We start from the raw sequence: 26781 nt of genomic DNA on the forward strand, positions 1-26781 counted from the left end.
TGAGCATGGCTGAGAGAAAACTAACCTGTGCTTGGGCAGTGCTTTTCATTGTGATCCCTTTTATTTTCAGTACCAGTGAAAGGAGGTACAGAGAGTCTACATGATGCATTCCCCAAATCATGTCTACAGAAAACAGGTGGGAAAAGCACGACCTAGACCACATCTGATAATTACAGAGGATGGATTTAATATCAGGGTGCTTCGCCTGGAATGCCAGGTCTCGGGACACAGAGAGAAAAGGGACAGGGATCAGCATCTAGGTTTTGATTTGAGTTGTCACAGAAATATTGCACAGGAATGCTGCAAAGCTGGGATTCAGAGACGATTTGCTCCAAGTGGTGCTTGCATCAAGTTTTAGTCAACGACTCATCTCTAAAAAAATGAGTATGATTCAAAGATCTACTAGCAGCCAAAATGTTATGAATGGAGATATTTCATTGTGTCCCTAGTGGAACTCTGCTCTGAATGAACTCTGCCTTGGACTAACTTATGGGGCCACAGCAAGATGTTTCCTTTAGTGTAATTTCCTTTACTGTAAGTGGGCACTGGATCACCGAGATCCTTTGGCACATCTCCACCACGGTGCCACACTGTATAAACCTTTAACAGGACTTGGACATGCTAATAATCTTATGCACGGGCAGAAGCCATTCCTTCTCTGCAAACTTGATGCATTAAAAGTGATATGCATGACCACAGGAAAATGAGCAAGGTACCATTTTCTTTAATGAGTAGGGTTATAATGCAAAGTGTAAAATACGAATCCTGCTAAGGTCTTGCAGGAATTCAGGAGGTGTTTGGATCTGCCCACAAAATATGCAACAATAACAAAAGTGTGGAGAAAACCAAGAAACCATCCTATTGTGTTGGATGATTATGCAGAACAGCACTTGCACATGTCATATTTGATTTGTACTACAGAATCCCCAGTCATCGCTGGGCCTCACCCCATTATTGCTGGGTAACCTGGTTCCTATTAACCAGCTGTCCTCCAGGAGAGCGAGTGTCCGCTCACACTTCTCTGAACACCTGAGGGAATGCACACACTTCGACTTCAGAGCAGCTAGTAACAAATCTTCAATGTACCTGCTGACTGTAGCCCTGTTTAGAAAGATGTTTTAAGGGGGGATTGATTGTGATTCCTGTTTTTGCTATATATGAATCTTAGAATCTTTCATCTGAGGGACCCACAAACCTTCTCAGTGTCTCTGCTGTTCAGCATATGGAAAACTACAGAGTGACAGAAATACTTTTGCATTATTTTCTTCAAGTCCACTCGTCTTTTGGGGAGATAGAAAGTACCAAACATTGTCAAAGACCTTCCCAAGCTTGGGTTTCCTTGGAAACACTTTGTTGGCCTGTCCAAATAACAACTAAATGCAGGAAGATTTAAGGCCAAGTTCCCATCAGTACCAATCCAGCAACAGCAGCAGCCGCTGTGCTAAGAACATCTGACAGCTGTCAAAACAGCTGCAACAGTGCAGGGAGATGGGAGATGGTTTAGTCAGTTGACCAACTTCCACCTGAACTGCAGCACATGTTGCTCCTGGGCCCATGAGATGGGGAGGCAGCAGTTGACAGAGATGCTGGGTGAGGAGCTGGCTGGCTCCTCAGATGCAGATATGCATCCTTATCTTGGAGATAGCAGCCCTCACTTGGTGCAAGCCACTGTGACTTGTTTTTTGACTCAATCCTTACAATGACAAAGGGTTCAAGTCCTTCAGCTGGTGCATAGTGGGAGGGATTGTGGCAAGGACATTTGGATGACATCTTCAAGGAGACAAACATACCAAGTAATTATTAGCAGAGAGAAAGAATTCTTTAATACCTATGCAGATACGGTATTCTCTTTTTCTCTCTCATTTTCCCTTTTCAGACCATGGTCTGATGGTGAGGTGGAGTAAGAAATGCAGATACTAGTGAAAGTTACATATAATGGTATGGAGAAGTTGGGTAGATGAAAGAGAGTGCTCAGTGAGGAGCAAGCAGCTCTGATCACCCCCGTGTTACCCAACTAGTGCAGTGCCCATAGTCGAGGACAGTGGTAGCATGGAGGTCAGAGACCCTGTGGAAGGTAGGCAGGAAAAGTGACAAGCAGAAAGAACCTGTTCTCCAGATGCTCAGCTGTTTACATCTGTTTTTCCGTTTGCTGTTCCTTTGGGAGACAGGTCCAAAGCCACAGTAGAGACTGTCAAGAGGGAAGACAGGCTGGAAGGGGTCTGCAGGGTTTCTGTAGAGCCACCTGAAGTTAGCGAGAAAAAGCGATGCATCATGCTTGCTCTGAACGAGAAGGACAGGGAGCAAAAGGGTCTCCTGAACTGTATCTGTAGGCTATCTTTATTAGTTCTCGCTGTTCCTTTTTTTCTCCTGTTTGTGGACATTTTTATCCCAACCAGAGAATCTATTACTTTGGTGGGAATGCTGTCCAGTTACGGCTGTCTCCCTGGACTTGGCTTAAGCTGGGTTGTCACTTTTCTTCCATTCAGATTTATAAACACAGCTAATTCTCCTTGCCAGGGGCTTGGGAGCCCCATCTTGCAAACTCAGGCTCACAAACAATGAAATCTGAATTGAAAGGATACATGTGCCTGCACAACAAAGCAATAAAGGTGTCTCTGGTTTCCCTCTAATAAAGACCTGGGGAATTACATTGAAGAAAGAAAGTGATCTTGATTGCCGAGTAAAACTGGGAAGTGACTGGGAAGCGTCCACTTTATGGTTGCATGGGCAAACCTGTGCTAGCTGCCTTGTCTCCGTGCGCTCTCATAATGTCTCTGGTCATATGACTACACAGATGTCTTTTTCATAAGATCCCTGTCTCATTTTGGATTTGAAATGAATGCACAAGGAGTGGGCTTAAGGTAAATGTAAACAATATTCTTGTCTTTCTTAGTTCAAAAATTTTTAATACATCTCATCACAACCCATCTGATGTTTTCTAGCACATTTTTGTTTCTGCATTGAGATACGCAGCTACCACACAGTTTTCTGTGATTATGTTTCCCCTCCACACTGTTCAGTTTCTCTTCTCTTTGGTCCATCCAGCCTGAGGTGTTTTTCCTGGAAATGGATTGCTCACTAGACATATTATTTTCCTCATGATTTCCTGGAATATGTTTCACAAGAGGGGCAGAAGGGCAGTTACTTCTGCAGTTTAAGGAAATGTTTTTCTTAGAGGCTCAACATATCCATAAACTGACATCACAGAGAATGATGTTGCAATTAAAATCCACCCACTGAATTTAACTTTCATTTTACTAGTTTGCAACAAAAGACAGGAAAGTGGCCCAATATTGGTAGGTCCGTGACTGACATTAAGTGTCCGTCTAGCCTGATTTTCCCACTGCTGTTTATTTCAATGTAGCTCTTTAATCTTCCCTCTCAGTTCCTTGGGAAATACCTTGGGAAACTGGAGTTTTGTGCAATCTGAACAGAATTTTCTTCGGAAAATTTGTAAGACTCAGAAACTTTTCATGGGATGGGTAAAGTGTTTCTCACCCAGCTCGTCATCCCATACCTGAAAAGATCAGGAATTCCTCACATAAGAGGGACCGAGGAGGCCAGGGAGGTTTGGGTTTGGATGTTGGTCACCAAGGGCTAGCAAGCCTAAATCCCAGCTCCCCTTCAGCTCTGGGCACAGACCGTAGGTTTCTGCTGGAGCACCGCTGGTGCTGCATGTGCCTGTGCCAGCCCACTCCCACCCCAGGATGAAGGAGCTCTGCTCCTACACGGCAAATCCATGTGACCGGCCTTTCCCCTTCTGTTTTCCCGTTCTTACTTCTGCTGAATGTAAGGCTGCTGTTCGTCTGGAGTCTCTCCATACCAGTATAATGCCTGCCGGGGCTGCAGTGTCAGGATTGTTCCTCAGAGTGGTCGTAGCAATGTCCGAGGGAGGTGACCAGGGCTTTTCCAAATCAGCACGCTCCTCTCTTAGCTCTGGCAGAGACTGTGCAAGGTTGGTAACAGGATCTGACATGGCAGCACCTAGCCCTATCCTGTACCATGGGGACTTTCTGTCAGTGAAAACAGTTTTGCCATCAAAGCTCATTCGTCATCTGGGTCCTGCTCTGACAGCCACAGATAGTTTCAGTCAGTCTCCTCAGCCTACTGCTGGCTAAAGGGTAGGTGAAGGCTGAGGTGCCTCTTACCCCTGATCTCATGGTGCTTCAGAGGAGGGAGATGCCTCGTTTCCCCTGTGTATTCAGAAGCAAATGGGGAGCAGAGACAGTGGGGGGGCATCTCTCTGAGCATACAGGAAGGGAGGTTGGAGGCCAGGACAAGGGCTACATCCCAGTGGTACCAGGAGGACCTGCCCAAAAAGGAGCTCTCCATTGCTCTTGGGTCTTTCTAACAAGAGGCTGCCATTGCCTCCAGGAATACGCATGTTGCACTGGACAAAGGAGATGAGGTGGAAGAAAGGCAGTGTTCCTGTCCTCCTTTGGCAGATTTAGAGCAGAGAAACGTAAAATGACTAAAGGCTTGTCTGACACAAAGGCCAGAAGAAGTCTTTACAGTAGTCCCTTTCAATCCTGGATCTCTACATCTTGTATAGCTGCCACTTACTGGTGAGGCCTGTCATGAAATAAAGAGAAGTCAGTGGTTCTCTAGATTTTATACGAGCAGTCTGGTCTTCCAGAGCTGTCATGGCCTGCAATTCAGGATTGCTAAGAGGAATGGTGCTGACTGGTGTTTAACTGATTTTAGACGACTCTCCTGTGACCAAGAGTGACCACTTTCCACTTGGTAGGAGTACACAAAAGATGCACCCCTGCACATCTGTCCTTCTCGTTCCAGTAGTCTACACATGCAAACTTCTCAGCACACTCCCTCCTGCAAACCTGACCTCGCTGTTATGGTGTTGCACACTCACTGTATGGCCTGTTTACAAAGGGGAGAGAAGCAATTCAAAATAATGTGGTCACACTCTAAATATGAATTGGTGCCTCTACTTTCACTTCCCACACTCCTACACAAGCCTGAGATAGCCCAGATGGGATGGCAGATGAATGCTATGCCATACAACCCAGCACAGCTCTGTGAAATGTCACCAAAATTCACCAGAAAGTGCCAACAGGAAAGATGGTGGGCCAGAGAAGGATAAGAGAACTACTGCATCTGAAGCTGAATACCTCCTGCTCTTCTTCACACCTGGACGCTGCCTCCTCGTTGCACACAACCCACAGCTCACCGAGACCCAGCCTGTGCTTCAGGCAGAAGGTTGTGCCACAGCTGCAGCGCAGAGCAGCACAGACTCACTTCTAGGTTGCCTTCTTAGGGCAACCATGGGAACCGTCTCTGGGAGAGTCATTTCACCGAGGCAGAGCCTTGGGAATGGAGGCCCAGAGTCTCAGATGGCAGAAATCAGCAACAGTCACTGCTGTGAAGACATGCTGACTGGCACTGCCATGGTTTCTGACCTATGCCATGTGTCTCTATTCTTTCCCTCCATCCTGCCATTTACACTAGCACTGATATCCCAACACTGAAATCACAGAAGCATGAGACAAACATACTTTCATTTTTTGGGATGATGGTTATAATCAGTTTTGTGTGTGGCAACACTAAGGGTTCACTGAAGGAGCACAGACTGAACCCTTATTGCTCAAAGTGCTGTTCAGACACGGCACAAAGTAACAGCTTTCGCCCAAAGAGGATGCAGCCAAAGGCTGAGACTGAGTGGACACAGCCAGTCCCATGGAGCGTCACGAGGAACCAATGAGATCTTCCCTGTCAGTGCAAAAGATAGCGGGCATAACACCCGTTGGCTATTTTCGCCGTCTAAATTGACACATCTACATCCAAGTTAGTAATCTAGACTCTCTCCTTAGTCCAGAGAGAGAGCAAGGCATGTCTACATGGGGAGGAATCCTGTCCTACAATAGGAACGTAAGACAGCTCAGAGGGTTTCTGCAGCTGGAACTGCCTCTTTCTCCCCATTGACTATAAAGGGGCTTAAACCACAGGCTCAGATGTTCAGTATTTCCCACAACACCATAAACGTGTGGTAAATGCATAGTATGTACAGTGTAGCATACACAACATGAAGGATAGCATGCTTCCTTCCGTCTAAGAGGAAAACTGGCGGGAGCCTATTTTCCAGATGAAGAAATAAATTGAGACAGAATAAAACCTTCTTCTTGCTCTTCTCTATAGAAAAGTGCTTCTTTCAGTTCCTGATAAAGACAGGCATTCTCCTTGTGCAGCTCTTAGGAAGGAACACCACCATTTTCCTTCCTCCTGTACTGCTCACATAATAACAGTAGCACCTTGCTCTTAAACTGTTGTCCCCAGCAGTAGCTCTCACATGCACCTCGGTGCATCTCATTTACTCGCCCAGGTTCCCTTCAGCAGCGTGGGTCTGTACCACTCTCATGCCTCCCTTATGACAAAGGAGGCTTGGGATTCCCACGTCTGATTTTTCCTGACAGTTTTGTAAGAGCTGCTTTAGGCTCCTATCATGCCACTGGGGATGCTCTAAGCTGGGTTCTCCCCTGCTTTGCCCAGGGCATGGTGAGTGCAAAATGGTCCCAGGCCCAGACAGTGGCTGGATTTATGCCTCCAGTTTGACTAAGCAGAAGGCAGAGAGGCAAAAAAGGAATGAGAGCAGAGGCAGATCTGCAGTTGTGATTGCACATGTCAGCAAGGGGCTCCTCCAAAGGCTCCATAATAGCGGTGCCAGTGAGAGGACGTTCCAGCCCACTGTGCATTCAGAAAGCAATCGCTGGTGACATTTCTTCATGCCCTCCTCCTCATCAGAGAGAAATTGGCAGGTTCTGAGGTGTTACACTTTTTGTTTGCATGTGGGAGGCTGATAAACTAGAAGCAGGGTCTGCTTCCTTGTGCTGAACTAAACAAGCAAGCAGGGAAAAAACAGTGCCTTTAATCTGACCAGCTATCATCATTTTTAGACTTGCAACAATCTACACTGGAGTATGAAAAAGTAAAAGTTTGCCCACTATCACCTCATGGAGACTGGGGGCCTTTGCCCGTCTCTCTCTTTAACCCTGCTAAGCACTCTTGAGAACAAGTGTTTAAGAATACATAACGCTACAAAATGGAGAAGATAGATAACTTTTTGCAAGGGCCACGGCAGCTAATCTGCTGAGTAACTGTCTAAAAGGCTCATTAGAGAGATTTTCTCTGCAAAGCTGATTCATGTGACCGATGGCATCATATGATCCATGGCAGCTGGTCGGTGTCTTGCCTCAGTGCCTAGTGGCTTGTTGTGCAAGGATGAAAGTTTTCTACAACTCAGATATGCCCAGTTTATTTTAAATGAGCTCTTCATTTTGTTGCCAGTCAGATGACTTACCTTGGCTTGTGTTATTCTTTTGAAAGTGACTGCGTGCCTTTTGCTGTTTGAGAGATTTGCTGAATTGCTCATTCCCATGACCAGAATTCTCCATTTGCTGGGACACACTGGTCATCATTGCCCCACTGGGTCCTCCCCCAGTGCTGAGATGACCATCACTTGTGTCATCCTCACAGCAGCTGACTGACTACTTAGTGATTACAAACCACAGTATATTTGAAAATGCCAGCGATGGGTTTTCAGGTTATCTGGTAACACAGAGAAAAGCCTACAGTTGTCACATTCATGCTTCATCACCTAGCATTCAGCCAACCCAAACTGAGGCAAAATCTCTTCTCTTGGGTTCCTGAGAAACTGTTATTTGTCAACACCACCTTTGGGTGACTTCAAGTTATTTTTTTATGTTTTTCACTTCAGGGTTTTAACCTTTCACAGATGACTTCAAGCCTTTTCAGACCTTCAGAAACCAGAATACACATGATAAAACCTGTATCCATCAGCCCAAATACAAATAACTCTTTTGTGACATGCTGCTGACACTCATGCGGGCTGCATTTTAAATACGCTGAACACCATTTGCATTTATCAGTCCGAGTCACTGGGGCACTTTCTCTGTCTTGCCGTGTTCCTGAGGTACCTCAGTGTCCCCTTGGATGAGAGCCTCAGTTGGTTGCAAGGTTAGCACAGCAGCACCTCTGCCATCCTCCCCCACCTTCAGGACAAAAGAGAGATGGAGAAGATGGGCTTTGCAAGGTGAGAAAAAGACATGCTCGAGGTGGCCTGATTCTTCTCCAGGTCTCCTCAAATCCTGTCTGGTCCCTGGGACCACTGCCAGCCAGCTCCCAGACCTCTCCATGCTTCTTGTCTCTACCGTATGAGGCAACTTAGCATGGGGTCTCATGAAAGAGACACCCTTGGAGGCAGAGCAGAGGAGGTCAGCCAAACAAATCCTACTCTGGAGTATGAAACTTAACAGGGCTAAGTGTCTTTTGCAAGTATTTTCTAACCTGGAAGCTGTTGCAGCCAGACCCCAAACCCCAGGGGCAGGAGGAAGGTCAGGGAGCTCTAACTGGTTCTCCAGACACCACCCGCCCTCAGCCTGTGCACTCGGTGCTGGGAAGGAGCTGAAACCAGTGCAGGTGGTCCTCCCAGCCTTGGGAAGGTCTTCCAGGGCTATCAGACGACACTGGGCACACAGCCACTGTAACAACCTCCCAGCCACCGCTCTGAGCTGATGGTGATAAAGCAGGATTCTGCTTTTGGAGTGGGTGACCACATTTCACTAAACCAGCTATTTTTATTCCATCTAGTCATTCCAAATTGAACAAGAAAACTTGAATCTTGAGGAGGCTGGCCTAAAACAGAGCTACCTGAATATTATCATCTTTGTCTCCTTATAAAAATGAATTGTGTAAAGAAAAGACAAACAGGATCCATCCCATTGAATGCATAGTTACATATACAGACATCCATATATGCAGATAGGCAGCATTTGTGTGTCTACACAATTCTGTCATTATTACATGGAAGAAAAATACAGACATCCAGGGTAGATTTGCAGACTGCATTTATAATTCACATCCATAATAGTTGAGACATACAGTGCCCATTTAAGGGGACTACCCTGACCTTTCTCCATGCTGATTGTGTTGAGGTGTCTACAGAGCAAATCCCCAAGCAACCTGAAGGCTTCTGCAGTGTGGGCTGATCCTGAGGGTCTGTGGTTCTCTGAACACCCAAGCGTAGTCTGCTTACATTATATTTAAAACACACTCAAGGTTGGGAAGCCCGAAAGTCTGGGTGGCAGAAGCACTCAACAAGAACGCATACCTTGTGAATGAGGCTAGCATTTGTATTACCAGCTTTCTTCTACTTCCCAATTTTAGAAACAATTTGGGGAATATCCTTTCTTGTGGAACTTCTGCTTGTAGTTGCAATCGAAACCAAGATCTGTGAAGATGTGTGGTGGTGGGAAGCCCCTACAGGTGACCACAGCTAACCTCTGTATCCAAATACTCATCAGCTCATGGAAGCCTTGAACACAGCTGAATTTTCAGCTTGAGCCATCTCATTGGGGAAAAAGGTGTACATAAAACATAGGAATGTAGGAATTAGCAAGTTGGATCAGGCTGGTGAGCCACCTAACCCAGGTTTCTATCTCTAAATGATGCTCCTTGCTTCAGAAATAGTTGCAATTCTCATGCCTTTATAAGAAGCTTTTTCTTCCAAGCCCCTAGTTTATTAATTTTATTTATTCTTGACAAAAGAGTATAGGAGAAGGCTAATTTTGGTTCTTATTTCATTAGAAACTATCTGCCTAAAACAAGTAGGAATGATAATACACTGGTAACCATTTCAGTTTTACCAGTACATCAGCTTCTGTCCCTGTGGGCAGGAGAGCACAGTGTTCAAAGGAAAGATTGCTGGTAGGGACCTGGAGTGTTCTTCTGGGGCATCTTCTAGCCCCAAAATAGAATCAATGAACACATGTTTGTCTAATCCATGCAAGCTGTGACACATATGCTGCCCTTTTGCATTACGTCTTGGCAGCAGGACTCTGAGCTTGCTGTCCTTGAAGGCAGAAGAGCCTTCCTCTCTGCTAAAGCCTATGCTTTTTGCATCACTCAGTTCTCTCAGTCATATCCAGAGACCCTTATCTTGGTTGTTCTCTGTAAAGCAGCATACAGTCATGTTAAAGAATGACTAACAAAGTGAATTAATGTGTTCTGCTATTGCTTTAGTCTTTTCACACAACATAAGCAAGACAAGAAATGCTTGAATGGGCTTATAGTCAAAATTCTGGGTTTAATTACTCTTTTTTTCCTTGAAGGCTCCTTAAAATTATGCTTTTTTTAATGCTGTCTGTTGCAAGAAGGTAGATGAAAATGTGTCCATTAAAGGTGCAGCTTTTTTTCTCCTTTAAGTGTCAGCTGAGTTCCCAGTCACCTTCCTCTGTCATCAAAGAAGAGGCCAAGAAAAACAAAGACAAGATTTGCAACTGCCAATAGCTCTACCAGGAAAAAAACCCCAAAACCAAAAAAACACCCCAAAGAACCAGGAAAGACTGTTGCTCTTCCTTGTGCTTCTCAGCAGGAAAAAAAAAAAGCCCAAACCCATATCATAGTATTGCAAAAGTGACATTGCAAATCAATTTTAAGAATTCTGCTTATAGGTATCATCTAGGGGATTTTCTGATGGGAAGTGTATCTAATACAACAACTGAAACTTTTTTAATTACCCCAAACAATGGAAATTAAAAACTACATCTGAACTGACTGTGAGAAGAAATTAGATAGGAATACATTTAGATCTTTCTGTTCTTTTTCAGTCAGCTCTCTCTGATAAGTCACTTCTCAGCAGAAATGAATAGCATTGATGGGAAACACAAGATGCACTCCGTCCATCAGTACAGCAAATATTGCAATTGAGGCTGAATCAGGAGGTGTAGCCTCTGTTATTTCCCAGACCTTCAGACTAATAAATTAAGTTCCCCCCTGAGTAATTTAAGAAGTGTGGGCTTTAAGAAGAAGAACCAACTTGTTTGAATGTAGGAGGAAAGTGAAAAGTCAACGAAGTGCGGTGGGCTGGCTGACCTGTGCGTGGGCTGAATGTTTTGCCTGTGTGAAGAGAAAAGCTGTCCAGGGGTGTTTGCCATTTAAGACTATGGCAGAGACTCTTTCAGAAAAGCTGGTATTTCTTCTCCCCCCAGGATTTAGAGCGTAGGCAGATAATTTCACCTGAGGAGAGGGTCTTTCTAAGAACAAAAGCAAATCCTTTGGGCCCTGAAGCACAGAGTCCCCTCCTCCAGTGCTGCCAGGAAAAGGAAAATTAGTCTGATTTGTGGTGCATTTCCAAATACATGGCACAATTACTTGGATGGGACACAGAAGGAGGATGTGATAATTTTTACTAGATGAATGAGCCACATACAGATTTTAGATGCATGCATATAGAGCAGCTGCAGGGAAAAAAAAACAACCAAAAAACCCAACCGAAAAACAAGTACCAGATACTAGGGATCATCATACTTCATAACCCATTCTATGTCTGCTAGGGTTCAGAAAATCTTTCCTTCTATTGCTACAAAAGAGCTGTCCTGGTCCACTGGGCAAATACTTTGCTAAAAGTCGCTAGCAAGCCCTATTGACATACTAGATTGCAACGCATCCAGCTGGCACCTGTTGAGAGTGGCAGCATTTTTCTGAATAATGGCCTACACAGTCTACTTGAGTCCTGATGCATTTTTGTGAGGATAAAGGGCTTAAGACGCATAGCTCCCCTCAGAGTGCCTAGCCTCCTTCATTTTCCTCTAGCTGCAAAGCTTGCAAAAAAAAAGAGCTGGGACCCTGAAATGAGCACGTTACCCAGTAAAGAGTCCAGAGGAACATTTATGATCTGTGAAGCAGATGAAAGCTATTTAAAGGTTGGACCTAACTTTCTCTGTGCTGTGGACTTCCCTGTAGCTGTGCTATCAGCCCCCCTCAGACCAAGCCTGTCCAGGGAAATTCCCTGTCTGCCTTTAGTATCCTGAATGATTACATTCAAAGTTTCTTTAAAAGAAGCAGAGCTTCTTGCTCTCTCCCCTCCATTTGTTTTGAAGGATCTGCTCATTAGATAGCATCTGAACCAGAGACTGTATTAGCAGGGTCTGAATGGAGAAGTCCAACTAGAAAAGTGGAGCTGGAAGAGGGGGAGAGCTGCCTGTGGCTGAACATCGGTGTGCAAGAGCGGTGGATATTGATGACTTCCTCAAGGTGAGCACAGGCTTTGTGCAAGTCACTCTCCTGAAGTGAAGGCTTGCGCCTTTCCTATATAAATCAGGAAACATCAGATGGCTGATTTGAAAACCAGTGGTGAATGCTTAAATGCTAGATAAACAGTCAATCGACTGCTTTGATAAGGAAAGGTTACTGTGTCAGTATGTTATATATAGAGAGGCTGGGTTTGGGGTCTGAGGGTGGGCACGCTTGATTGATGCTGTTGATCTAGCCATTAGCATGATTATTATTAACCTTGCTTATTATAGCGCAGTGCCTGGGGCTCAACCAAATCAGGGCACCACGGGCAAAAGAGGGATCCGGTTTCTGCCTGAGCAGGTTATAGCCTGGACAGAGCAGGTACCTGGGGTCCGTGCAAGGAGAAGGTTACCAGTTTGAAGGGATCTGGTAATCCTTTTCAAACGAAGAAAAACTGCTACCACTTTCCTGGGAAATATTTTTATAACCTAAACATAATAGCCTGGAGAGGTCTGCCATGAGTAGGCTCTCTGGATGCGGGTGGATTTCCCTGGGGTGAGGACGGGGGCAGGGACGAGCCCGTTTGCAGGGCCCAGGTTAGTGAGCAGGGTGCTGATGGGGCAGCTGCGGCCGCTTGACTGCGCTGCTCCCCCCAGCCAGCTCCACGGTGAGCCCCCATCAGGGTCAAAGTGGTAAAAATGCTGAGGAAAATAGGTTAGGTTCATCTCTTTGCAAAATGAAGGGAAGACTAAAACTGTTTGGGAAATGCACATTTTTTTTGAAATGCAATATTTTTCTGCGTCATGAAAAGTTTAACTGAATATAAAATGCTTTCACTGAAAAAAGTAAGGTTTCCTCAGCCGAAAACCAACTATTTGAAATGTAAGTCAACTTCTTGCGCTTCTTCCACTTTCAGCAAAGAAGATCCCCAGCAGCCTGCCAAAAATGAGATTTTTGAGCAGCTGTTCTTAAGAAATCGAGCTCCTTTCAAATTTTTTCTTCAAGCCAGCACCAAAAAGACCTGTTTGTTTTGTTTGGCATAGGTCAGTAAAAGCGGAGTCGCAGATTTACCCGGCTCACCTGTAGTTGCCTCAGCAGGGTTCCAAGCAGAGCCTGATTTTCGCTTTCAGTTTGGCTCTTAGCTCACTCATGCAGAAGTTGAACTTTGAGAAATCCCCAAAGACAAAGCCTGGCCGCAGTACTACAATTAGTCAAGTGCAGGATTTTCCCGTCGTCTGTTTATAACTGACTGGAGAGTTTTTTGGTTTTTTTTGTTATTTTTCAAAAAACACTTAAGGTAGGGGGGTTTCGGGGATTATTTTTAGAGATGTTATATGAAAAAAAGAGAAGTATAAGAAGTAAGAAAATCCATTTGACTTGATATTTGTGAGACATAATCAGTGTACACATTTCCTTGTGTACACGTAGGGTTACTGCTGTTAGCCAAGGGGAGATGGATGCTCATCGCTGGGTTTCTGGGAGGCTGCGATCCAGGGCCACTATGGGGCCAACCTTACAACTGTGGATAAGAGCAAAGTGTGGCTGGCTGTAGTTAAATATTGCTGCTTGCCCAAGAAAGCAAGGAGTTGTCTCCTTAGATGCCTCTGGATGTGTTTGGTCCCTTTCAGAGTTTATTCTTTTCCTATATTGCAATTGGGCCCTTATTATTCAATGAAGCAGTGAAAGTGGCACGTCAGAGTCATGGTCTGAGCCAGGAGAAGGGCCAAGAGTGAGGTCTGGCCTTGGCCTCACAGGATTATGTGAACAACACTGTGACGAAGCTGATGGAAACTGCTTGGATGAGGACTGCAGAATGAGGGAATATCAAGTAGAAGGGAGATGTTTTTCTTTTTTCCTTAGGAAGACAGGTAACATGGACACATAAGTTCATCCACCATTCCACACCAGGAAAGAGTCCCTGAAATAATCTAGTCTGGCTGCATGTCCACATTGGAATTTCGGCTGATTAGTCTTGGAGCAAGCCCAGCCAGTAATGTGTGTCTGACTAAAATACTCCTGCTTTTAGTGAACACATACACCCCCCCAAAAGGCTTTTCCTTTCAGCCTGGAGATCTCAGCAGAAACACTGCCATTTACCTTGATATTTTTTCCCCATTGTTCAAACTTTTACAATTGCTTATTTCCACATTTATTTCCTGGTTATTTCCACATTTTATTTTTCCCAGCTTGTAGAGCTACCAATTTTCCTAAAGCCTATTTCTGCTACTTTCAAGAGCCCCTTGTGGGGCAGGTGTTTCCCCGACATGAATGAATCCACACACATACCCTGAGTCATCTCCTGATCTTCCTTGTAGTAATCTATCTGGGCTGATATCCTTCAGATTCGTACTGCAGACCTTTCTCAAACTCTGCAGCAGTTTTTATGGGATCTTTCTGCACTTTCATCAAGTTTCCAAACCCTTTAAAAATACAGACACCAGCGTGTCAACAGTCCTTCAGTTCCAGTGTTTCAAACACTTTTGTAAGATAAAATTAATGTCCTTACTTCTGCTAATTGTTTTTGATATACCCAAAAGTCACATCAAGCTTTGAGTATATAAAAGCTTCCTTACAAATGGTTGTCTTTCTAACAAACAGCTGAAAGTCTCAAGGAAACCCGAACTCATACCCAGACAGACCTTTCATAAATTTCCTCTATATGGATACACAGCGTACAGATCAACTCACAGAGGAGACAAGTAATTTTGATCAAGAGAGTTTCTAAGAAGCAAAGGGCTTGCATACAGTTGATACATAGTGAGGACAGGGATAAGGCATCCTCCTGGATGAGTTTTGTGGGGCCAGGCTGGATACAAGAGGCTTAGAAAAACAATAGTTGACAGTATTTATATTATTTGTATTGATTTTGTTGTTCAGTAAGAAGCAGATGCAATGAGTTTGGCTAAAATTCCTTCTCCTGCCCAGCGGTGAGCAACTCGGTGGAACTTCATTTTGACATTAAAGCAAATGGCATTTTGCTTTTATGGCTATAACTGGTTTAAAATGAAATAGCACATCCACTGAGGGACAAATGTTGGGCAGGAAGTGCCAAGGAGGTACTTTATCCTCCAGTGGGAGCTCCTCATCCCTTGCTTTTCACTGGGTACTTGAAATGTCAGTGACTGCCATTTCTTTCATATGCAAAAATAGCAGCATTGCCTCAGGCTGCAGCTTTATGGGGCTGATATCTGCACCCAGGTCTCCTCTCATTAATGCACTGATACGTGTGGAGCAGGGGAACCACTGTGACTGCACCCCAGCCCCGGTTCCTTCAATGCCTGAGTTTTAAAAGATGCAATCAGAGCATCAGTGGAGCCTGCCACTTAGCTTCCCGGCAGTGGACAGTGGGATATGACTTCTGCCTGGGACAAGAAAGGAGACAAGGTTGGTGTTTGAGGATGTAGCAGGTCCAGCAGCTGGGTTGTGTTTCTATACAAAACCCAAATGCGCAGGCCTATCTGCAGTACACCAGGGTCTTCTGTTGGCTTGGGTGGCCTATAGACACTTGCACTTGCCCTGGAAGGGAAGTAAGGACATTTGCTTTTGGCAAACCGCAGGTCCGTCTGTGGCCACAGATCCTCCAGTGAACGGGGCTGAGACCGACTCGGGATCCTGCACCTCCCAGTCTGCCCTCTCTCATGGAGGGTTAAGAAGCACAGCTGGATTTTCTACCTCATTTACACCCGGTTCCCATGACAGGTAACACTCAAACCTTCAGGGACCTCAAAGAGAGCCGAGTCAGAGTGATATGGTGTGAAGCACGCCTTGGGGACATATGAAGGTTGTCCTATGTCAGACAACTGCAGCTTCATCTGGTTGTTCTCTGTCTCACTCAGGACTTGCCACATAAATTTTCCTCTGCAGAGCAGGTGACAGAGTCACGTGTGGAATGAGGAACACGAGCGATACTCCAGCAACGCCCTCCTCTTGTGCAGCGAGAGGAGCACACCCACATACATGGTACACGCTGCTTCCTCCCTAGCCCTCACTTGCTGTGCCGGCTGCGTGGTACCAGGGAGCTCAGGGCTGGTGCAGAATTGCAAAGGTTTTGCTGCTTCAGCTGACGTTTAGCTATTAACCAGCTTTGTGGAGACTGAAGTAAAATGTGCTGTTTGTGGGAGGTGATGTGTGGATGGGAGAAAGAGTAGGAGTAGTAGGTGTCATGCAGTAAGAACTGTTTGATCGTGTTTACCCATTTTAATCTTGGTTTTCTTCAGGACGGAGCCCTTTGGGTCCCTCGCAGCCATGAGAGGCTCCAGGCACCCATGTTTGGCTGACCATCGGTGCTAGGAGTACTCTCCTGGGCCTGGCTAGCAGGAGATTGCCTGGCAGTGGAGGCACTGAATAACTGCGTGACTGGGCTTAAAAGCCTGCCAAATTTGAGCGCACAGACCTGGAGTGGGTGGAAACCCTCAGGCTCCATTCATGCTGGTGGCTGAAACAGCCTGTACAGGCTGACACCATGGCACGGTCTGAAGCTCATCTCCACAGAAGCCTGGAGCTGTCTCACCCTGCTGAGGTGAGACCTGCCCAGATCTTCCAGCTTCAGTGAGCGCCGAAGGCTGTCAGGGAACAGGCACTGCCTCAGGCACACGTGAGCAAGGGGAGATGAGAGTTACTCGGCTCAGCTCAGCCCTGGGGCTTATCATAGCCTTGGGAGGGCCCTGCAGCCCTCCATCTCTCATTTTTCCTGCTCTCAAAGGTGCCTGTCAACACTGGCACAAGTGGGCTGTACAAGAACATGCCAAGTACACTTGCATTGGGGTAGTAACAGGACCCGGCTCTTAGCTGCTTTTTGTTCCCCTGTGTATCTCAGTATTCCTCCCTGGGGAGGATGCTGAGGAGGAGGACAAAGTGAGTTTCCTGTGGGCATGCAGGAAATCAGCAGCACAACGAGTGGGACTGAAAATCAGGTGGAAAAGGAAAATGCCAAGCTTTCCTAAGCCCGAAACATTTAGTCTGGCTTTGCTCTGGCTGTAGCTTGGAGTCCCACCTAGGTCAGCTCTGGGCACTGAAGTGGGCCCATGCAGATTGGCAGTGTCCTCCCCCACTGCAGGTCAGAGGAGCTCACCTTCAAGACCACTGCCAGCAGGTGCACAGATTTGCTTTTCCAATCGGCCCTGGGGCTCACCCGAGGCTGGGGAGGGCCCTGCAGCCCAGGCACTGGCAGGGTCTCCCCCGGACACAATGGAGTGTGAGGGGCAAGGGTGGGAAAAGAGGCTCCCTGGGAGGGTTACGAAGGACTCAGAGACACACAGCTAAAGCAGGGCTGTGCAGCCAGTGCTAGATGGACCCAGGGAATGGGAATATGGAGAGGGCCAGAGATGTCCTCTCCAAAAGACCTATAGGCTGCCACCACTAAATCCCAAGTGCAAAAGTGATTCAGGCTCTCAAGATGCTTTAGAAAAAGAGACTTCTGTGTTTGTGATTATTTGACCCAGCAGCCCTGGAGCCAAGGAGACACAGAAATGAAGGAGGGTGGCTGGGTGTGGGTCTGGACACCCAGAGGGGCTGCTGCTCCCACTACACTTGGGCTGGCACCTCACCACCACCTGCATATGGGTCTGCACAGCTGAGGCTTGGGGTACAGGCACCTCCCAACTAGCGCAAAAGACAAGTCATCCATCCCATCTTCACCTCAGATTCCCCCACCTGGAAGTTGCCCTTCCCTGCCTGAACTGGGGGGCCTCATAGGAAACTCCTGGGGCAATGCCAGGATGGAGATACGTGCTTTTTCCCTGCTTCTCCTCGGTGCTTTTCCAGGCATGATTTGTAGCTTTGAAATGCTCCTCCCTGGGCCGGACGGGCAGTTTCTGTGCTGATGTTAGCAGACTCCCTGCTCACCCCATCATGGTGACAAACCATCGTGAGCGCAGGGCTGGGGACCTCCTGCCAGGCTGAGGAGGGGAGACGTTTTTCTCGCTTGCTCCCACTCCTGCCTGGTTTCTTTTCCACAGGTCTTCTTCTGCCCAACATCCAGCACTTTCCCCCATCTTTTCTCCATGGGGTGGCCGAGGTGACAGGAGCCACCACAGGGAGAGCCAGCAGGGCAGAGCAGGGCAGGGCAGGGCAGTGTGCCCAGCTGCCACGGAAAGCAGCGACTGCTGGTGCTTTGCACACAGAGGAAACGTGCAGAGGTCCTGTGGTGTGCCTTCCGAGAGGAAACAGCGTTGCCTTCGTACCTGGTAAGAAACCTTCCACCCCTACAGGGGAGAGCGCTGTGGGCGGCCAAGGTGAAAGTCTTCAGCATCCGTGGGGAAGCTGGGGTTGTCCTGCGGGCCCCGAAAGCAGCCACGTGCCAGGGCTGCCCGAGGAGCATCCTGCGAAACCCATCAAGGGCTGAGGTGCTGCATAGGGCAGCCCCAGTTAGAGGAGGCAGACGGTGCTGTTATCATAGACGTAGCCTCCCAAATGCTCTCATAGCACCAGGGAATCTCGCACCCAGGTCTGATCTATGAAATGAACAGGGGGAAAGTGGGTTTGCTGGGTGGGGAAGGGAGCTAAAGAGACCGGGGCTGCACCACTGGCATGGCCAGGTCCTGCCCATGCCCTGGGCTCAGGGCAGAGGATGGTCCTTCATAGTGTCCCCACCCGGTGTCTGGGGAGACACCAAACACAAGCCGTGGCAATGCTGGCACGTTGCATGGGCCTGGCTGTGGGGCGACCTCGCACGGGGCAGTCCACGTCCTTGCTGCTCAAGGCTATCGCCCTGCCCAGCAGGGAGACCTCATCCAAGCCACCCGCTGGGGACAGCCAGCTCATGCCAGTTTCCGGACGGTGCTGGGGAGCTGCTGGCAAGGGCTGGCTGGCCCAGGCAGAGACATGCTGGGAACACCTGAACACTTTCTGACAGGGATGATCCCGTGCCAGTGATGGGGAAAGTCCCTGAGAGTCCCCGTTTGCTAGCAGAGCTGGTGCCCTGGCAAGCCCAGGGCTGATGCTCTGCTGCAGGAGACCTCCACAGGCTGCCGCGGGCTGCTGAGTGTGGGGAGGTCCTGGCTGGAGGCCCTGGAGGCATCACCAGCAATGGCCAGGGTTATCAGCGCTCCCGGCAGGCTCGGGAGCACTGGTCCTCCTGCGCGTTAATGGGCTGTACGCGCCTTTCCAAGATTTCCGAGAGCAGCAGCAAACGCCATGCAGAAAACTGCTGAGGCAGAAGGGACAGCGGCTAACTAGGGGGAGGCGTCAGCAGGGAGTCCCCCCTCCCCGTCAGCCTGCGACCCCCATCAGAGCAATGCTGCTCCCCCAAGCCCCCCGTCCCAGCCAGGTGTCTGCCTGCCAGCTCCCGGGGGCCCGGGGTGCCAGCGGTCCCCATGCCGGCACGCTGCCGGCTGTGCCGTCTTCCCCACGGCAGCAACACGGGGGAAATGACAGGCATGAATGTCAGCCTTGGGACGCCTACGGCATGTTTCCTTTCCACCAGCAGACAGGATGTAAGCTGTCACGGGTGTTAATTAGCCTTCGCCGAGACCTGCAATGCAATGCTCCTGATTTTCATCAGCGCATCTCTCAGTTTGAGGCTATCTCTTCTCAGACCAGTTCTTTGACAGGGCCACAGCACTGAAGCCCCCATCCCTGCAAGGCCTTTTACAAGCTCTCTTTTCTAGGTACAACACTTCAAAAAAACACGGAATCCTGTTTTCTAAAAGCATCCTGTGAGCACTGCAGAGTGCTTGCCGTTTCTGGATAAAGACGTGTTTGTCCAGATGTCTGCAGTACTGCTGGACTCAGCTGACTCCTAGATGTGTCCAGCAGCAACATCGCACTTGCCCCTGCACATTTCTTGTGGCACACACATGGGAATAGCCATGTTTATGCAGAAAGGTCAGAAAAACCTTTTCTGGCTTGCCTGAGAGTTTCATTTAGAAATGAAATTAAATGATCAGCTGTTTAGAGGTAAGCTGGCTATGACTGAGGCTTGGACACATAATAAAAGTTTTATCGCTTTAAAGAAGGCGTGTTGGTGGAAGCACAGACTCTGCCCCGTGTGGAATAACTGTACGGTTCAGCATCTGGGAGGGCGGCAGCTGCTGCCCAGCAGCTGGATGCTGCTTGTCACTGCCCACCCGATGAGCGTCCTGCTCCCACCAGTCTGCAGGTAAAACGGAGCAAGTGAGTGCTCCCAGGTTTTCTCCAGGGGAAAACCTCCAGCTTAGTTCAAGCCCCATCACTCAGCACCGTAATACAGAAGTAGCAGACTTGGTACCAGAGCTGTGAGCTCCCACCCACCGGCCTTTGCTGCTGGCTATAACTTCCAGAGAGGGAATGGTGACAAGTAGGAACAGGGCAGTAATACTTGAAGTCCCTCCAGTCATTTTAAAGCTGCATGGATGCCCCGATGCATCTGCATCTGGGGACAACCTGGACACCTCTCTCGTCACGCTGGCAGCATGGGCTCTGCAGGCCATCCTGCTGCGGGCTAACCCCTGTATGGGTGATGCCTCAGCTCCTGATTCACCCCATCGAATTCATCCCATCACAGCCCCCAGGGACTGCTCTTGGAGCCACAGATATGTGTGTGGTGACATCAGTTAGTGGCAGGGCGATACTGCTTCAGAACATGCTTAGCTTTCCTGGTGTGAAAACTATGTTTTTGGTGTTCATTGAACAAATTTGGATTGCAACTTTCATGAGACTGTAATTTATCAAAAGCACAAAGGCGAGTCACGCAGGCCAAGTTTCTACAGCTCACATGAAAGTTAGAAAACAGGTAGAACAAAAGTTTTAAGGTCTCTATCAACAACTATGACATATTTTTGCCATTAAGAAGCTTTTTAGTTTGGGTGATATTTTTAGTGTTGTTTTTTTCAACAAAAACGTAACATTTCCAAAGAAAGCAGACACCTGCTGTAATAATGTCAGCCAAACTCTGGCTTTCTTATCGGAACAGTTTCTATGAACTGTTTTGAACCAACCCTCAAGAGAAGCTGAATATGTTAATTCTGTGTTTATAAATAGGCCTGTTTTCACAAGACTCTTTCTCAAGTAAACTGCTCTCAATTAATACGAAGTACTTTCATTTATTACTTGTATTATAAAAAAAGAGGGATCCCCACATGGATCAGAGCCCTGTTATGCTAACAGTTAATAAAGGGATGAGTCTTACCCTGAAAAACCTCATCTTTTGGGTTTGCTCCAGGTCTCTGCAGTTCCTGACTGTCTTATGCCTACCTCCGAATGAATCAGCCCCATTGCTGTGTTGAGTGCCTCCTGATGTTACCTACTCCTTTCCTCGGCGTATCCCTGTGAGGAAAGGCAGCATTGTTAACCCCGTGTTACAGATGGGGACTTGTGGTGCAGAGAGGTGAAATGTCACGCTGAAGATGATATAGGTCATCTGGACCAGAGCAGGGGGTGGACGCCCACTCTTCCCTTGAAAGGCAGTACCCTACCCACTATGCTTCCATGCGGCTGGTGCTATGATAGTGTTATTTTTTTACTCATTATTTTCCCATCAGTCAGCCTATGAAAGAAAACTCACGGTACTATCATCAGCTGGTTAAACAAGCGAGCTAAATCATTTAGCTAGTATAAGCACACAAAGGATGAAAAATGGAAGAAGAGAGTAAAAGTGAATGAAGAGAAGAAGTGAAGGGCAGGAGCAGCATGGTTGTCAAGAAGTAGTAGGAGGGTACACAAAGGAAATTGAAGCTTTGAGCTGACCCATAAAACTCCCTAGTGTTACCAGCAACCACCCTGATTTCACCGTCAGAGATCTTGTTTTGCAGCAGCCTTCACTTGACTCATATACACCTGCCCACTTGAGTCCTGTGGCCAGCAAGAAACCCTCCCACCTCCTTTAACCACAGCCTTCCACACAAGGGTCTCTGCTGTCAGCCACCAGACTCTGCATGACTCACCCCCTCTGCATCTCTGCAGATATTTCCCTGAGCTTTCTCAGCTTGGCAAGGCAAGTCTGTCACACCACTGAAAAAAAAAATAAAAAGGCAACTAAATGTGGTTGCATGATGACAGAAATCAGATCTTCAGTGTTGGGATGGGATCCAGCATCTCTGTAGGAGAGTTCAGCACATGCTGTGCCTCCCTGCTTGGACCTGGCTGCCTGGGCAGGGGAAGGAGCTGGGGCAACACAGAAAAGATCACACAGAGCCCAAGCTCCCCCACTCCTTGTTCTATCACTGTGAAGACCCCCCGAATAGATGTTTCCCTCTGCAAGGAAATGCAGTGCTAGCTTCCCTATCAGGCCAGAAATCAAGACAGTGGTTAATTAGATTACTTTCCCAATGTCACAATAAAAGCTGCAGATCAGACTTGCCTCACTCTCCTGAAAGCCCAGCTGAGTGCCATCTTCAGTACACTGCGCCTCTCATCTTCTGCAATTGCATCTGCAGTCATGGCAAGAGTTGGTCTGGGTCCACTGACCTCTCCAGCACTACGTCAGTGGAAAACCCAGTGGAAAATCTTGGAGTAGGAATCCTGTCCCCATAAATGTTTGAAGAGGATGCGCCTTGTTCAATGTCTTCCCTGCCAGGAGCAGGTAATGAAGATAGCACCTAATGAGCAATATGCAAACTCAGCCTCAGAGGTACAGAAGAAGCCTGGTACAAAAATAAACATCCACTGTCAGGAAATGTCCTCTAGACAACATCCCAAGGACCATGTTCCTTCAGGGTCTCAGTTTGCTATGCAGGATGTGTGCTTTAAAACAAAAGGTTTGCCCTAGTTACTTGAAGTTTGTCATCGATAGTTTTCCAACATAAATCCAAAGGATTTCTGATTGGCATGTTGGTTAATAACCAGAAAGTAAGCGTGGGAGTATGCTTATGTTACCTTTTCCTAATGCTACTGATAATTGCTCAGTAGGCCCAGAAACCAGACACTGCAGTGACTTTATCTCACGAGCTAACTCTTCGGTCAATGTCTGGATCTGCACTAGCTGATTCGAGTGTGTCCCGCATGCTACTGCAATCCGGAACTGGATTGAGAGCTGAAGGAAACTAATCTCTAGGCAGTCGAATCTGCAAGGTGAATAAACTCGTCAATTTTCTGGAAATGACTTACGGTTCAGTTACTACAATCACCTGCATTAGCCCAGGCAGGTAGTTTGTGAACCTCTGTAGGGGAAAGGGAAAATAATCATTTAGACTGAGAACAGTCAGGACTGGATGGTTCACGGGTTTGGCAACCAGATCACAAAGGCTTTCGCCTCCACTTGAAATTCATCCTCACTGTATAATGGCTATGAAGGGTAATGCTCCAGTAAGTGCTCTGTGGTATTTGTATAGCTTACTACCTGCACAGAAAAATTCAGGGGATATTCCATCTGTGACTACTCTGAATCCTGAAAGGTGACTGCTTTATGGAGGTGGGTTCCTTGTGACAATTCCAACTTGCGACAATTTTCCTGCTATTAAGTGTAACAGAGACTTTCCTACTTATGCTTCTGTAGGTTCAGAGGTTCTAGACCATGTCTGCAGGCAGCACGTCTGGAGTGTTGCCCAAGATGGAAACATTTTTTGGAATACAAAAGACATTTTTCATTTAAAGGCTGATTAGTTTGTGCCGTTCACAACCAAAAAGCTCTTTCCACAGGGCTTTGTGGGCCTTCTCTGTTGCATCATGTCACGGTGAAGCCACCAGTGGCTTGGCCATGGGGCTGGGAGGTCTTGGGGAGTGACTGTGTTTGCAGCACAAAGGAAGCGGGGTTTAACCTGACTTTCACACAAGCCTCTTCTGCACCTCAGAGGTTTTGTGTATTCATTGACCCAAATGCATTCAGTGGAAATGATACTTCCTTTTGCGAGATGAGGTAATTCAAGGCCTTTGTGGCCATTAGTGCTGTGAGGCAGGTGCTGGTGAAGCAGCTGAGGCTCTGCCTAGGCTATTTGGTGGGATTAGCACCAGCTCCAGGCATAGGCAAAGCAGGCAGTCACCCAGGGGAGCAAGCTGCCGAGAGAGAAAACCATCGCAGCTCTCCTGCCCACACTGCCTGGAGAGCGATGCTCCTTGGGCAGCCAGGCTGGCCGTGGAGGGAAGGCTTGGGGCGAAGGGAGGTGGCAGCTCCTGCTGAACCGCTGCCTGGAGGAGCAGCAGCCCCTGCTCTGCCCTGCCCCAGCTCACCATATGAAGTGCAAACAGGCAAACCCGGGTCCCAAGGACTATTCCGCCCAGTTCTGCTGCTTGCCCTCTCCCTCCCTTTTCCCATCATAGGAACAGCCCAGTGCTGGCACCTTATGTTTGCTTGTCCTGCTGAGATACCTTAAAGTGGCTTTGTCTGGAGGGGTAGTAAAATGGGGGAGACTGCCAGAGCATACCTCCCTCCTCCATACACCCAGGCCACAGGCAAATTAGCTGTTGGCACCAGCTGCAAATTAGCTGATGGCACCAGCAACAACGTGGATTACACCACCGGGAGCACTCTGTGCTCTTGGTAAATGCTGCCTCCTGCAGAAATGAGAGGGGGGACCCATATTGTGCATGAAGCGGGGATGAGGCACTGGGACCACTTTCCTGCCCAGCCAGATTCATTCTCACGGACAGAGGTCTGAAAGCCAAAGCCAGAGGCTGGAGGAGGCAGGGACTCAGGGCTGGAGGTGGGGCACGACTGCCCCTCCAGCCGGTCACCCATCACCAGCCAACGCAGGGATGCTGCTGTCTCCTTCCTATAGAGACATCAACCGCCCCTTTTTCTTGCAGGCTCAGGCTCCTGGAGTTTGCAGGGCTTGGGGGGGGGGTGGGGGGGTGGGGGTGGTGGTGGTAGTATTTTTCACTTGTAACACCTAGTAAATTATGGCATCAAAGAAAACAGAGCAGTGAGTCCTGGGCACTTGTTCAGTATTTGAGTTCCACCTGTCCCCCAGAGCTGTAGGATGATTCTGGTCTCTGAGATGGAGCCGTATGGCAAGCCAGGAGGTGTCACACAGAGCTGCTGCACAGACTTCAATCAAGAATGTTTCCAGTGAAAGGAAAATGTGTTAAACTCAGCCTGTCTCATAGTCTGACAGCTCCTGATGTTCAAGAAACGAATGCAAAAAATGTGCTCATTCTGAGAAAGAGACATAACTGAAGAATAATTAACTGCAAGTGCTCATACAGCACAGCTTGCCCCATTCCCCAAGCAAGGAATGCGCAAGGACTCAGACTTTTGCTGCCTGAAAACCCAAGATACTGCTGCCCTTCTTGCCTTTCCTCTGTAAGCTTTTTTTTCAAACACACAGCGAGCCTACTTGCAACACCACCATGCCCAGTTAGCAGTGCCGCTTGACTAACTGGACTGGGTTTATTAGCGGATAGAAGGGAAGTCAGGGCATTGCAGTGAAGTAGCTGCAGTTCAAATGACAGTGTTCCTCTGCTTGTTGCAAATCAGTTTAATGAAGGAAGGAGGCACTGCCACTAGCGTCAGCAGAAATTTCCCATTGGTTTGGCTGGGCAAGCCATGACCTGTAGCAAAATAAGGCAGCAAATGCTACCACAGCCAACTCTTCTGCCTGTTTTAAAGGCTTTGCTACCCAAAAGAAAGAAAAACAGCTGGAAAGCAAAGAATTGAAATGCTCTGCAGGGGAAGCTGCCAACAGAGTCTTCTCAATAGCATAGGCAGAAACTAATATGAACAGGGAGCCAGCGCTGGCAGCCCTTGTCATGGGGTGGGAGAGATGGGAGGAAGAGGCTGAGCTCCTGCTGGGCTCGCACAGGCCTGGTGGGAGAGCACAAGAGCAGCTGGGGGCAATGCCAGGAGGTGCCGTTCCCACTGCCTCTCCCCTCCGTCCCCTCTACAACAGCAGCCCCCACTCTGCACCCACGACTCTGCCAGCTCAGCTGCCCAGGGACCGCGTGTACACTCCCCCATCTACGACTCGCCTGGGGTCCTCTAGTGCAGGACTCTGACAGCGGCGTCGCATGCTATGTGCATGCGCAAGCCAAGGTATATTGCCTCGCTCCTGGGCATTAAACATCTGTGCAGGCACTGTGTATACAGCACACAATGTACATACCTGGCTGAAGGCAACCATGGCTTGCTCAAACCTTTGCTGAATAAGAGCGATGGTGCTGAACGCCGGCGAGGAGGAACGGTCTTGAGGGGCTGAAAATGAGAATGAGTTTGTTATCACTTTCCATCATCCAGCAAAGCTCCCGCAAAGGTGAGGGATTTGAGCATTTAAAGGAGTAATTGCTACAAAGTGTGTACGGGAAAAGGATAAAGTCTGTTTGTGCTCCTAACTCCTGGGTGTTGCCGAATTTGCCCTCGAGTGCCAGGGCTCCGAGCCCTGCAGCGGTCGGCACGACAGCCGCTGCCCTGCGGAGGCGGCCGGGCACGGCAGCACTGGCCAGGGCAGGTGCACAGCCACAACACCATAGCCAAAGCCCTAGGACCACCAGCCGCAGCCCCCCGGTGGGTGTCTGCCCAAATTAGGGCAACCTCAGCACCAGTGTCTGCGTGGGGGCTGCTCACCCTGAGCTCCTTTAACAAGCAGTGGGGAGACATGGACGCTTGTAGGGCACCATTCTTCCTTCCCTACTTTTGCTGCCGGCTTTGGGAGAAGAGGAGCCATGTCCTTTCCCAGAAGTGCCCACTTCTCTGCACTGACTATACAAGGCCCCTGCAGCAGCTGGGCTGGATACAGACCTCCACGCTCTAACTCTGTAAGGTAGGGTGAGAGGAGGCTGCTCTCGGTGAGCCCAGCTGGGCTCCCAGAAGCAAGCCAGGTGCCCTGCAGAGGCAGCCAAGCTGGCTTCAGTTCGAGGTGGGTAAGCTGCCTCCTGCAAATCCATGGG

The 26781-nt window shown here is 48.1% G+C and overlaps 1 protein-coding gene across 3 annotated transcripts in view; it reads right to left on the reverse strand.

Moving 5' to 3' along the window:
- TAGAP (T cell activation RhoGTPase activating protein) overlaps positions 1 to 26781 on the reverse strand; it is a 54746-nt gene that overhangs the window by 19897 nt on the left and 8068 nt on the right. For 2 of the 3 annotated variants that reach the window (XM_072857931.1, XM_072857933.1), the window contains exon 2: positions 26001 to 26089. Coding sequence is in view for 1 of the 3 variants with exons in the window: in XM_072857933.1 (XP_072714034.1) it covers positions 26001 to 26089 (89 nt within the window). In the remaining 2 variants the exon portion in view is untranslated. Of the gene's footprint in view, positions 1 to 21154; positions 21285 to 26000; positions 26090 to 26781 lie in introns of those variants that run through there. The other variant, XM_072857932.1, reaches the window with a different exon arrangement.

This window comes from Ciconia boyciana, chromosome 3 (genome assembly GCF_034638445.1).
Source record: "Ciconia boyciana chromosome 3, ASM3463844v1, whole genome shotgun sequence".
Classification (NCBI taxonomy): Eukaryota; Metazoa; Chordata; class Aves; order Ciconiiformes; family Ciconiidae; genus Ciconia; species Ciconia boyciana.